Here is a 12557-nt window from a genome sequence, read left to right as displayed (position 1 = left end):
ATGTAGGAGCAAAGCCCATCGTGATCTTAGATGTTTACTACTTTGGTGAAATCCACAAGCATGGACGGGTACGGTGCTCACCCTAGAAACGTAATCAGGACGAACTGAGACTCGAACACACTACCATACGTTCTAGCACGCAACTCTGCACAGCTACACACTGACTGCATTTGGAATATCTGTGTAATGAATGCTTGAACCTGATTGACATTTTGTTGCGACACATTTGCCTGTGAGATATGAAGAACTATTAGACTATGATTCATGGCATGCCTATAAAGAATTCCCAGGACATATCCAAACTTGTCAAGTGAGCTTTGCGCAACATAATATTGACTTAAATTGCTAGTGATAGAAATATAGATAGTTTCAAATGATTGAAAACCAAAACATGACAGTGGGAAGGACAGCAGATGCAGCCTCATTTCTGAATCCAGTTGAGCTAATGAACAAACTCTTCAAAGTCCACATCAATCACATCAACTTTTTTTATTCATTTTATCTTACTCTATCCATACAGAGAATGCTAGTCAACAACTAGTCCAGCTAGGACCTATAGAACGCTTGATACTCCTCATCCTTAGGTTTCAGAATCTGTCTATGTTTCAGGTTCACCACCCAGCCAGGTTCAAGGCCATGAAAGATCTGCCGTGTGTCCTTCCTCAGACTCAGCATATCAAACAAAGGATCTGAGCTCAAGTTAGGGAGCTCATAGCCATATTTCTGAGCCAGCTCAAGTCTAGCCTGCTTAACTTGTTCGGGATCTGCAAGATATCCCCTTGATTTGGCACTTGTGTAGTACTCCAGTGCATCTTCTGGAGGTAGTTTGCATCGAGGTATTGGAACACTTTTTTGGAAGAATTTCAAAGGGTTGGCCAGAGCATGGAGACACTGCGGGTCGAAGTAACGGGTTGTGATGGCACCTCCGTTCCTCTCTATGGATGCAATCACCAACTCTGATGCCCACTGCACTTCAATGTTGATTCTTGCAGTGAAGATATCTGCACCCTGTTTAGAAAGAGTTAATCATAAAGTGAATGACAGAAATGTTGCACACTGCAATGTTCTAGCTAAATCATAGCACCCAGTGTATAACTGAGTCAGGAAATAAAAGCAATTGATAATAACATGAGAAACAAACTACACTATCGGCATAGGGTGAGATGTAATCATCCAGGTTATACAATGAAAGAACCAGCTCATCATTCTAGTTGTCTTTTGAACAGGCATTGTGTATAATATTATTATTATACACAGAGTATATCACACCATTTCCCCCGAGGGACCGGTTTACAAAGAATATATCCTACAGGCATAATCTTTGCCTATTTATCTGAAATGTCTTCATCAGTTTGGCTGGTAAAGCATTTCCCATACATCTCAACAGCCAGCAGATGATGTAAACACATCCAGAGTTATCACCCTTGCATTTCAATCACATATGCTAAGTTTAAGTTCACTAAACTGCATTTGAAGGGGCATAGCTGATTAAAGGCATAATAGGCACATGCCTACACTTACGTTTTCTAAAAACAAAACAATATATCTACCTATTTTTTCAAAATACATTTGTGTGGCTGGAAGTCATTGAACTAGTTGTCATCACTATATGTGCACAGAGGCATTCGCTGAAAGAGAGTCGTTGAAAGAGTTTGCTGGTTTGAAAAAAAGATGGCTCAACTTCATTTGAGATCAAGAAAAACAATGAAGTATTGTCATAGCATGTAGTGATATTCATCTCAGTCTCGATTTATACCTCGTCAAGACATGATTTTCCCAAGCAGGAAACTCTTCTTTGCCTCTTTCCTATCATATTTTCTATTTAGCTAAATTTGGCCTGAAACTTACCTATAATAAAACACAAAAGTAAACTTTTTGACAACTACAATAAGCATACCACGAAAAATGAATTTTACAGCTTGATCATTTGGATATATTAGTTACTACATTACTACATGTGTCAATAAATAGCAATAAATTTCATATCCTGCTATTTATAAAAGAATTCTCCTAAAAATCACTAGCAAACCCGAGCGCTTTAGGATCAATTTGTTGCCTACACTGTCTTGTATTTTAATCTTAGTTTCACCCCAGTGACACTGGGGAATCATTGTAGTCGCATTGGTAAGAAGGTTCAGTATTTCCCAGCAGGCTATATGAAATTTGAACTGTCAGTGTCAGATGAATAAATGGAAAAAAACTTGCCCATTCAGAAACCAATCAGAACGAATATCCTAATGCAAGGGAACCTATTCAGCTCTGGAATTCCCTTGACAGCAAACAGAAATATTATGAATACTGGTACACGTAAAAGGTTGAAAATTCCTTATTTGAGACTTTAATGATACATTCAGATTCCAAATAAGAATGAATAACCGTTATTTGTAAATTGTAATAACCCTTTGCTCATAGTAAACCTAGAAACAATGATTCCATCATGGCTTAAGTTCATCAGTAACATAATACAGGGAAGTATGCGGGCAACAAATTCAAAAGGCAAAGGGAAATAATCAATACTTATGTTTTTGGTTTCATGCAATGAGTGTTAAGAGTTGCTTCCCTTAGACCAGCATCCTGATTCCCTATTTCTCGATTACAAACAAATTCCTACAGTTGTCAGAATTTTATCAAATTACTGGTACCACTGTTATACCTTATGTTATTTTATTCATTTATAAAAAAAATATCAATGTCAATCAACATATTGTAAACCATGTTTTAAAAGTCATCTTCTAAACAAGTGCATGAGATAATGTATTGTTTATTTCGACCTAAGGTTAAGTTCAAACTTGCTGACACATTCTAAGTAATTAGGGCACACATTAATGATTGTAAAATTAGCTTTCTAAAAACATGTTTGGTTCCAGCTGTGACTCAAATGAAAACCATACTGGTGGCAGAATTTGTGGTACAGAAAAAACTTTCAAAATGTTTTGATATGCTTCCACATCATATTCAACAACATTCCTTTGTTTTTCTCAAAATGCCCTTCTGTGTTAGTCATTGCAACTACAAATCTTAAGAATGTGATAATTGTCATGATGCATGATTTTGAGATGTTTACAGCTATTATTTATAGAGAAAACAAACTATTAAACACGATTTGGTGCATCGTCCAGTATCCATGAGTGAGTATGCTTTTTATGCCACTTTTAGCAACATCTAGGCAGGGGACACCAGAAATAAGCTTCACGCATTGTACCTATGTGGGGAATTGAACCATGACAAATGAATACTTTAACCACTGGGTTACCCCACCGCCCCCGTTGGTTCTATGAGATTAGGCAAAAAAAATAATAGTCTTGGTTCTCATCATAAAGCTTGCCCCACGATTCATTTTTATTTCAATTTTCAAAAACATATAAAGATTCTAAAACTTAAAAACAATGCAATCCAATATTGCTTGCAGTTACTGCCTTTTATAGGGGTACTGCTTTACTGTACACCTCATGTTATGGTCATGGTGGCAATAGGAGTTTGTGTGCTTGTTTATGTAGGGAGGCCCTTTCCAAGTGATTATTTGGTTACATACTAGTTTGAACAAGCAAAATACAAAATAACAACAAAAACACTGCCCATCCCCTCTATATTTTAGAAAGTCATTGCCTGCGAACCAATTCTTTTCTCTTTTTCTTATGCCTTACTGGGGGGCGGTTGTGTAGCTTAGTGGTTAAACCGTTCACTCGTAATGCCGAAGACCAGAGTTTGATTAACGACATGGGTACAATCTGTGAAGCCTATTTCTGGTGTCCCCTGACATGATATTGCTGGATTATTGCTAAAAGCTACGTAAAACCATGCTTACTCCCTATGCCTTACAGGGTCAGTCACACAATTCAAGGCATTTCCAACATGTTCAATATGTTCATGGCTCTCTCCCTAAAATTTAAGGCCATGCAAATTGAACATTTTATTACCTTTCCAGACATTTGCATATAAAAACATACACTTCAGGTTTGTCCGTTCAATTTGTTACAAATTCATGGATATTCGACTAACCTGGCTGAGGAAAGCTGTCATTTAACGGAAGGGAGATAACCCTCCTATTAATGACTTCATATTTGTTAAATAAATCATATATAAATAGTTTTCATTTAAGATTTTAACTATGAAAGATATATTTCTTTGAAGTGATTTACTTGGGAGGGGATATGGAAATTTCAAGGCACATTATCATGATCAAGACAGACATCACAATTCAACACCTACCAAGCCTGTCAGAACACTGGGGAATCAATTTAGAATCAGAAGGCAAAGATTTCACAACCATGGCCCAGTAGACAAAGGGAAGTGAGTAATATATATACTGATTTGAGGGACCTTCCTTCCCCCTACCCTCACCTCCTCTGTCAGGTTGATCCCAAAGTGTTTCTTGGCTGGATCAATATGATACAGCCTGGTGTTGCATACAGTGGCAAGATCAACAGGTTGCTCCGGGTCAACTCGACCCAGATCAATCATCCTCTGAAGCTGAAGCATGGACAGAGGAGGATACTGTCTCCTCTCCCTGAAACACACAAGTAAAAAAAAAAAAGAATGAAAAGTAAGGTAAAATGAAAATTGGTCTTAGCAACTGATGCTTGTCACAAAAGGCAACTAATGGGATCAGGTGGTAAGGCTTGCTGACTTGGTTGATGCATGTCAACGTATCCCAATTGCATAGATCAATGCACATGATGTCAATCACAAATTGTCTGGTCCAGGCCGCTGTCATATAGCTGGAGTGAGTGAGTATGGTTTTACGCCGCTTTTAGCAATATTCCAGCAATATCACGGCCGGGGACACCAGAAATGGGCTTCACACATTGTACCCATGTCGGGAATCGAACCCGGGTCTTCAGCGTGACAAGCCAACGCTTTAACCACTAGGCTACCCGACCGCCCTCATATAGCTGGAATATTGCTGAGTGCAGTGTTAAACAACAAACAAACAAACACGACACAGGTGAAACATATATGATAGTGGTGGGGTAGCCCAGTGGTTAAGCATTCGTTCATCAAGCCAAAAACCTGAGTTTGATTCACCACATGGGTACAATGTGTGAAGCCCATATCTAGTGTATCCGCACCATGATATTGCTGGAATATTGTTAAAAGTGACGTAAAACCATCCTCACTCAATCACTTATGTATATATAATACCTTTTAGGTGTGAAACGTAAAGCAATTCCAAATACGATATGTATCATGATACATAGGTCACAATACCATACGTATCAAGATACTCATATGCACGTTAAATTGCGTGGCAACCGTCTTCCCGAGGCAAGAGCGTTAACTGACTATAAAAGTCCAGTTTCCACCCTTGCCGAACTAGGCTGATATTATGGAGTTACATTTTGGCTGAACTAACAAGTCTATGCATAGTCCAATCAAAATCATGCAACAAAATCGAAATCCGGTTCTTAAACTTTCGAGAAGATTTCAGTCAATTACAAGATTTGCAAAGCATGTGCACCACCAACTCATTGCCAACAGATATTTTCCAAATCTTTTCATATTTTTAATCAAGGTGCTCACGTGATTTGAAGCACTTCGCGATGTAAGATCTGTTTTATCACAATATAGATCTTGATTATCGATCAGACTGTCCTGACTCGGCGCCGCCTTTTTGTTTGAAACAAATGCAAGTGATACGAGAGGTGGAATCTGACTGGTCCATAGGAGAGGCTTAGAAGGGACATAACTCGTAATAACTACTGGTGGCACAACGATCGAGCCCAGGCAAGGGTGGAAACTGGACTCTTAAAGTCAGTTAACTCTCTTGCCCCGGGAAGATGCGTGGCAACATCTTGACTATAAACATTTCAGAGCATGATAAAAAGGCAAGCCTAGCTACATGTTCATTTCGGCTATTTATAGCTATTTATAGAACTGAAATTGAAACGTAAATTACAATACATTTTGCAATATTTGACTAACAAAAACCAAGGGACAAAAACCAAGGGGATGGGGGCAGTCGTACGTAATTTATTTTGGCAAGTGTATCGTCTTGTATCAATGCAGAAAAAACATATCTTGTATTGTATCGTTGCATGAAAACTCCCGATCCACCTATATGTCTTTGGTGAAACCAACAAGCACAGGTAAGTGCTTACACATCAACATGATCAAGGATCATAATCAGCATGAATCAGGGATTGGAAACCACAAACAGAGGATTCTGGCAGCTAAGAGTGTGACATGTGCTGATAGTATGTAACACTATGAAAATATGATGGAAGAATGCTTCCCTCCACATGGTATGTATCATCCATCTGTGGAAAAATGTCTGCGATTACTGTCCATGTACTGACATCAAGACTTATGTGTCATGGTCCTTTTCTTAAATACTGTATGTTCTAAAAAATAGTGCACTCGCCACTCATTGTGTGAACTCCAGTATCACTAGTAAGCAAACCTTGCTGGTTTTGCTATTCTGTGAACAGCATGTTGACAAAGACATAACAGATGCCCCTCCCTCCCCCCAACACAAACATACTGAAATAAATCGTTTATTTGTATCTGTTTGATGTCACACTCAGCAATAATCCAGCTATAAGATAAAAAAATTAAGACAGGACAAGATTGATGTGATGGGTAATGTCCAAAGATGTCAGGTACGATTACAACCAACAGACTGACCGCCCGATCCATTTAGTATTTAGTGCCTCTTAGGACAAGCATTGGTTCCTGGGGACATTTATTAACCAAGAATCTCACGGGGGCTGACATAAAAAAAAACTTTATTTAATATTGGAGTATCATACTAGGAATGAACTGTATTAGATTTAATAATTGAACAAACAGGCAGTTCTGCACTTACGCATGGCCTTTATAATATGGCTCTTTTGGTATGATCAAGTAAAATGGCGTGTTGCCTCCTTCAAAACCAAGCCTTGGGAGAGTGTTCCTTTGACCTTGACCTTTGTTTCCTCTTCCATGTTTCCGCCTTGTGGTCCCACTCCGCTGTTTCTTTTTCTGAGCAAAATATAACAGAAATATTTTATTATTACTCATCTTATTAACCAATTTGTTGCAAACATAAAGAAAATGAATAGTAAAAAACTATAAAAAAATAACATGATATTTTTATAATGAAAATGAGTGTATAACATAAACAGCTATTCATTTCTTTCTGAATAAGATAGGTCCCCTTGACATTTTAGAAGTTATGTTTAACAAGACATGTCTGCCTCTTCAATTTTCAGTCAAAGCTTGTGTTTAAGAAGTTGACCTCACCCTCTCTCCATACCTAGCACAGGCTTTCCCTCATGCATGAGCATGAAATCAACAATGACCATGATGACATGAGTTCAGCACAGATCTACATTCATAATTGCAGCTCTATGTAATCAAATCAGAAGACTGTAAATATTTATAAATCTTTATTACAAAAAGAAGCAATATGAATCTTTGGTGGCAAATGAGTCCTGTGTATTTATCATAGTAGAATGGAGATGTAACACAATATAGACCATAGAGGATTATGTACGTGTACATTATAGAATCATGTGTAGAATTTAGTTGTTTCCTGTTGTGTTCTAGATCACCATCACTTGTGATGTCGAATCAAGATATCTCAAAACAGTATAATGCTCATGAGGCTATAACTCAATGAGCCAACAATACTAAAGCATTCTGCCTATTATTCTACTACCATTTACATTTGAAACATTCTTCTTGAACAATTTATTCAGAGTCTGTACCAAACAGTAGCCCAAACATGACTCTAAGCATCATTATCAGATGAATTTTGCATAATCATATGGACAATTATTAGCAGAACAGAAATTTATTGACTCAAGCTTCAGACTAATGATTAACGTCAAAGACTGTATCCGTTCCTATTTTCATGTACTGCAGGGTTATATCTATTTCTTATAACAGGGATGCACATGCAGTGTTAAAAATTCGCACTTGTCCTGCAGTCCTTGTCAAACTGCACAATAGTTAGGTATCTTAAAGGGCAAGTTCACACGGAAATGAACCTTTTCTTCTTGTACTTTTTCCACATTAAAAGTGTTAACATAGAAGTGTCATAGACAAAAATATAAAAACATCATATTTAATTAACATATTTTTTGCACTAAAACGATTTATATTTTTCACATTTACCAAGTGTTCTATTTCCATAACAAAAACACCATGGCTTATGTCCCTAGCAATATGACGTCATTGGTGCCAATTGATAAACATTATGACGTCATCATGCTTTGTTAGAGCCGCTTCACGTGGTGTAGGTATAGTTTTGTGATTCTAGCATCTCAGATGCCAGCCAGAATTGTGTTATGCTGAGTCACCACTGCGCCGGAGTGTGTCGTAGACCATGTTGTTTTACCGCAAACTGGTCCTTGATATCTTTTGCGTTGAGAATAGACAGGGACCCAGTTGAATTGGCACCAATTACGTCATAATCTAAGGGGGATAACTCAGGCCTATTTCGCTCGTAAAACGAAGGCCTCATAACGGCATATCACTTTCACACTATTGTGAGCTCCCTACTTTCACTGTGAAAAAAAATGAGTGTATATTTTCAAACACAGATACTAACTAATTCTAAAATTGCGTTTTGTTTAGAAAAAGAAAGAAAGTGATTTTTGCGTGTACACTTCCCCTTTAAGGACGAGTAGAAATTTGTCATTTTTATGGGTTTTGCTATATGTTATCATTATAAGGACTAGTGGACTGAAACTGTTAGTTTCTATCACTACACATGAATTGTGCACGGTTCTAGTACATGTCTCCTGAATTGGTTTTAACACTGTCCGAAATTAATGGACGAAACTGACGTAAACACTGAGAAGACCCTTCAGTAGACAGCCCGGGTAGTTATTGATCGAAATCAAGTCAACCCAAGGACATTGTGTCATACGAATCTCGGGATAGACAATGTTGGATAAGTTATATAGCAAGAATGGGCACTGAGATTAGCCATTAGTCAGTACCGGTTTCCGGGATCCTGGAAGGTCACGAATGTTGCCAAGGCTGACTCTCGGCAACTGCTTAATCAAGTTCAATGCTTTTTCGATGGACGCCATGCTTGTCGGCGCCGGTAAGCGGCATGTCGTAACAATGATGATATCTATTTGATATACGTAAATTGTGATCAATAAGTTATGTTAACTATCATATTTTGGGGTAATAAGATAATTTACACTATTGAATACTTGCGTCTTAATGATTAGGCGGATAGTGGCACATGTCGCAAAAGTTCGTTGACACAGACATGGATGATGCTGGATAAACGAGGTATTTCACAAAACGTGCACATCTTTGTGTGTGTGTGTGTGTGTGTGTGTGTGTGTTGGGGGAATGGGGGTGTTGTCATCTCAAAATCACAATACAAATGTTGTGTTGTATCGCCGCGATATTTTTTAATTGTTGATAACACCACCAAATGTTTTCGTTTCAGTGTTCTTATGCGTTGCACTTATTGCATGAACGCTCAGGATCGAAATGTATAGCTATTGAGCATATGCTGTCAAAAGACAAAACACATAGGCTGAAGTATTCAAGTGGTAATGTTATAATAAACTTGATTATTCTAGTAATATATTGAAATCATTTATGTAATAAATCAAGGATGTAAGGATGTGATAATTCATGTAACAATGTCATATTTCGGGTAAGCGGGAGTGTTATAAAAGTCTAACCGTGTTTATCATTCCCATAAACCGAAAGTGATATTACACTGTGTTACGCGTAATGAGTAACAGGAGTGAACGATTGATAAAAGTTATGGAAGATATTAATCACGTCGATAATTTATTGCCAGATGAAACAATCAAATACATCGCTTCAACGTGAAACGGGTAAATTTGCCTGATACATTAAATCCTTTTACATAACCTGTTATACCTATATGTTCATATTTAAGAAATCCACTACAACAAATCGGGCCCCTCATGTTACTATGTCATTGTTATCACATTCGACTAATGTTAGAGATTGACGCTGTAGATATATAATGTGAGCATACTCTCTGTATGATTATAATTGTACCAACTGAACTGAATTAAAATAAAAGCAGTGTACGATCAATCGAACTATCGATGTGTCACAGTTGTCCTTGTTCCGGTGCCAGTACATCGATGGCAATTAAGTTGAAATATCAATAGTTGCCGCTGTCGCACACACATGTACAATCGATAGTATCAATTGACGTTGTAAAATGTGAAAAGATTATATAGATTGTAATTATTTTTTACCACTCGTATTGATCCGAAATACACCTTGTTTGAACAGAAATGCGGGTATCCATATATCCATGCAGTAATCAGAAGCACTTCCCTCAATCACAGTAACAACTTGTTGAAATATTATCTCAATTTTCTTTTTTTGGGGACAAATATAGTACACAATTACCTCGATATTTACCCCCAAATGAAATGAATAATATTTTGAAATTCGCCCTTTTCAAATAAAAATCCATAGTAAATGAAATATCGCTATCTGCTATATGTCCAACGCATCAAAAACAAATATTATAAAACGTAAATGCAAAGGCGAAGCTCGAACCGAATCCGACATGCTGAAGACGAAAGAACAATATTCCTCTACTCCTACAGAGTTACCTCCCATGTTCCACTATCGTCGTTCACATTTGAACATGGAAATTGTTGTTTTAAAAATATTAGGGACCGGTCATCTATTACGGGGGTGGGGTGTTCACGTTTTTGTGTTGATGGGGTAATAAAAAAAATGGCACAGCAACAGAGAGGGGTCGCCAAAATGTATCACAACTATTGCTGGGTCATACAGTCCTAAGACTAGTATCTCACCAACACAATACATGACCAGTGCACTGCTTCCGTTGAAATAATATAGCATACATAATTAACAATAGAGCCATCTCGGAGGAATATTTGTCAACAAGAATAATTTCTAGTAAATATAACATTTAATCAAATCCTTTTGTTGACAAAGTATACATATGCACACTTTTAAATATACATATGTTATGTTTTAATGGGCTTCAACTACCACCTGGAACGAAATTGTCGACAGTGAACATATGTTTTTGTTGATTGTTGTTAAAAATGATATTGCCTTGATTTATTTTCACCCTTCTATATAGATATGTTGACATAAAACACCATTGTCAATTGTTGGAAAACCTCTCCAAACAGGGCGTAACATTCGGAAGTAGTTTATCGCAAAGATCCAACATTTTAGACTTAAAATAACGAGATTTATTTAGGTTTGATAGTGACTAATTACTAAATGTCAACAGTATTTCGGCCAAGATATGAGAATGCGTGAACGGATGAAAGAATCATTGAATATAAACTCCCGGGCAATAGAAAGTGTACATGTTTGATGGTAATGTATATTTCATACGGGTATCATATGCGATATTACATGCATCATATCAATGAGTATATTACAACGGGTTGTGTTTTAGACCTTAAGTCTGCAGTGTTTCGTCGACTCAGCCTAGTAACGTTTTGATAACATTTGTAATTGTTTGGTCAAATCCAATTTTCAAGTATATACTTGTGTTTGCCCGGCAGTTGACGACGCGGGAGTGCAACATAAATAATTTTACATAGAAATAAAGAGAACCTTACCACATTCATATATTCAAAATAATTATTATAGTCAGAGAAAGAAGTATACATTGCTCAGCAAATTAACCGGTACATGAAATCCATATGAACGCAATAAATTGACTATTTTTACCGGAATCAAAACTTTGGGCTCACTTATAAAGGCCAAGGTTTGAAATTGAAATAACCATTTCGACCCCACTGATGTGTTGATTATATTTGTTCTCTCAGGAATGGGCATATTTGTCTGGTGGAACGTATTGCCGCACGATTATTTTTAAATGAATAAAAATGGTTTAAATCAACGTTATCCAGACACGTCTGCATGACTCTTTCTCTATATCATCCAGCTGGTTTCCTATGTATTCGTCGTTTCGATTTAAGCTATTAACACCTGTTAAAATCAAAATCAACATTCTTGTTAAGAAACAATCGATTTCATCGCCTCTTGCTTCCGATTGGAATTCGATTACCCATTCACGAGGACCAATTTCTATTTGGTCTTGGTCCCCGGAATTACATCGACGCAAACATGACTTGACTTGAAGTAATACACTCATGGCTGCAGTCAAAAATTCATTTCTTAATGTGCACCAAGACAAATCCTTGCCAGAAATGGCCCCCATCTCCCTTGGTCGTTACACATGAATATAATGAGGATCTGATGGTTACAATGTGCGACTTAGATCACTGCATATTTCATCACACCCTGACGACGTGAATTGTTGCTCATGCTTTCAACCACTGGTTTTCTGGTCTAGACTCTATAAATTACAGTCCCCCTGATATAGTTCGAATATTTCTGACTGTGGCATTAAACAATATTAACTTCACTGAACAGTCAACACCTTCTATTGTTTACAACATTCAAAAACATATAAACCAGCTATTGTTGGTGTATCATCACACACTACTCCGCATATTTAATAATACCTCGTAAATAGTTTTGTATTTCACAAGGTCATTTACAGAAGTAATGTTAGAAAGACAGTCGTGTCCTGTAAATATATTGTGGATGAGGTCTGC

At 37.3% G+C, this 12557-nt stretch overlaps 1 protein-coding gene across 1 annotated transcript; it reads right to left on the bottom strand.

Annotated features, from left to right (window-relative positions):
* Positions 1-480: 480 nt before the first annotated feature.
* LOC139479233 (large ribosomal subunit protein uL15m-like) lies at positions 481-9021 on the bottom strand. The gene is made up of 4 exons (XM_071262089.1): positions 8928-9021; positions 6806-6960; positions 4342-4507; positions 481-1008 (listed from the first exon to the last, which is right to left on the bottom strand). The coding sequence occupies exons 1-4, from the start codon at positions 9018-9020 to the stop codon at positions 547-549; spliced, it is 876 nt and encodes a 291-aa protein (XP_071118190.1). The 5' UTR covers position 9021; the 3' UTR covers positions 481-546.
* Between the last annotated feature and the right edge of the window lie 3536 nt (positions 9022-12557).

The sequence above is a fragment of the Haliotis cracherodii genome, unplaced genomic scaffold (assembly GCF_022045235.1).
Source record: "Haliotis cracherodii isolate W230 unplaced genomic scaffold, xgHalCrac1.p SCAF_4, whole genome shotgun sequence".
In the NCBI taxonomy this organism is placed as follows: Eukaryota; Metazoa; Mollusca; class Gastropoda; order Lepetellida; family Haliotidae; genus Haliotis; species Haliotis cracherodii.
This window is presented reverse-complemented; position numbering and strand designations above follow the sequence as displayed.

Coding starts and splice junctions, on each gene's coding strand:
- LOC139479233 (XM_071262089.1), bottom strand. CDS start 9,020: ATGGCGTCCATCGAAAAAGCATTGAACTTGATTAAGCAGTTGCCGAGA. Junction 6,961..8,927: donor TTCCAGGATCCCGGAAACCG/GTACTGACTAAT, acceptor TATTTTGCTCAG/AAAAAGAAACAGCGGAGTGG. Junction 1,009..4,341: donor GGATCAACCTGACAGAGGAG/GTGAGGGTAGGG, acceptor CTTTCTAAACAG/GGTGCAGATATCTTCACTGC.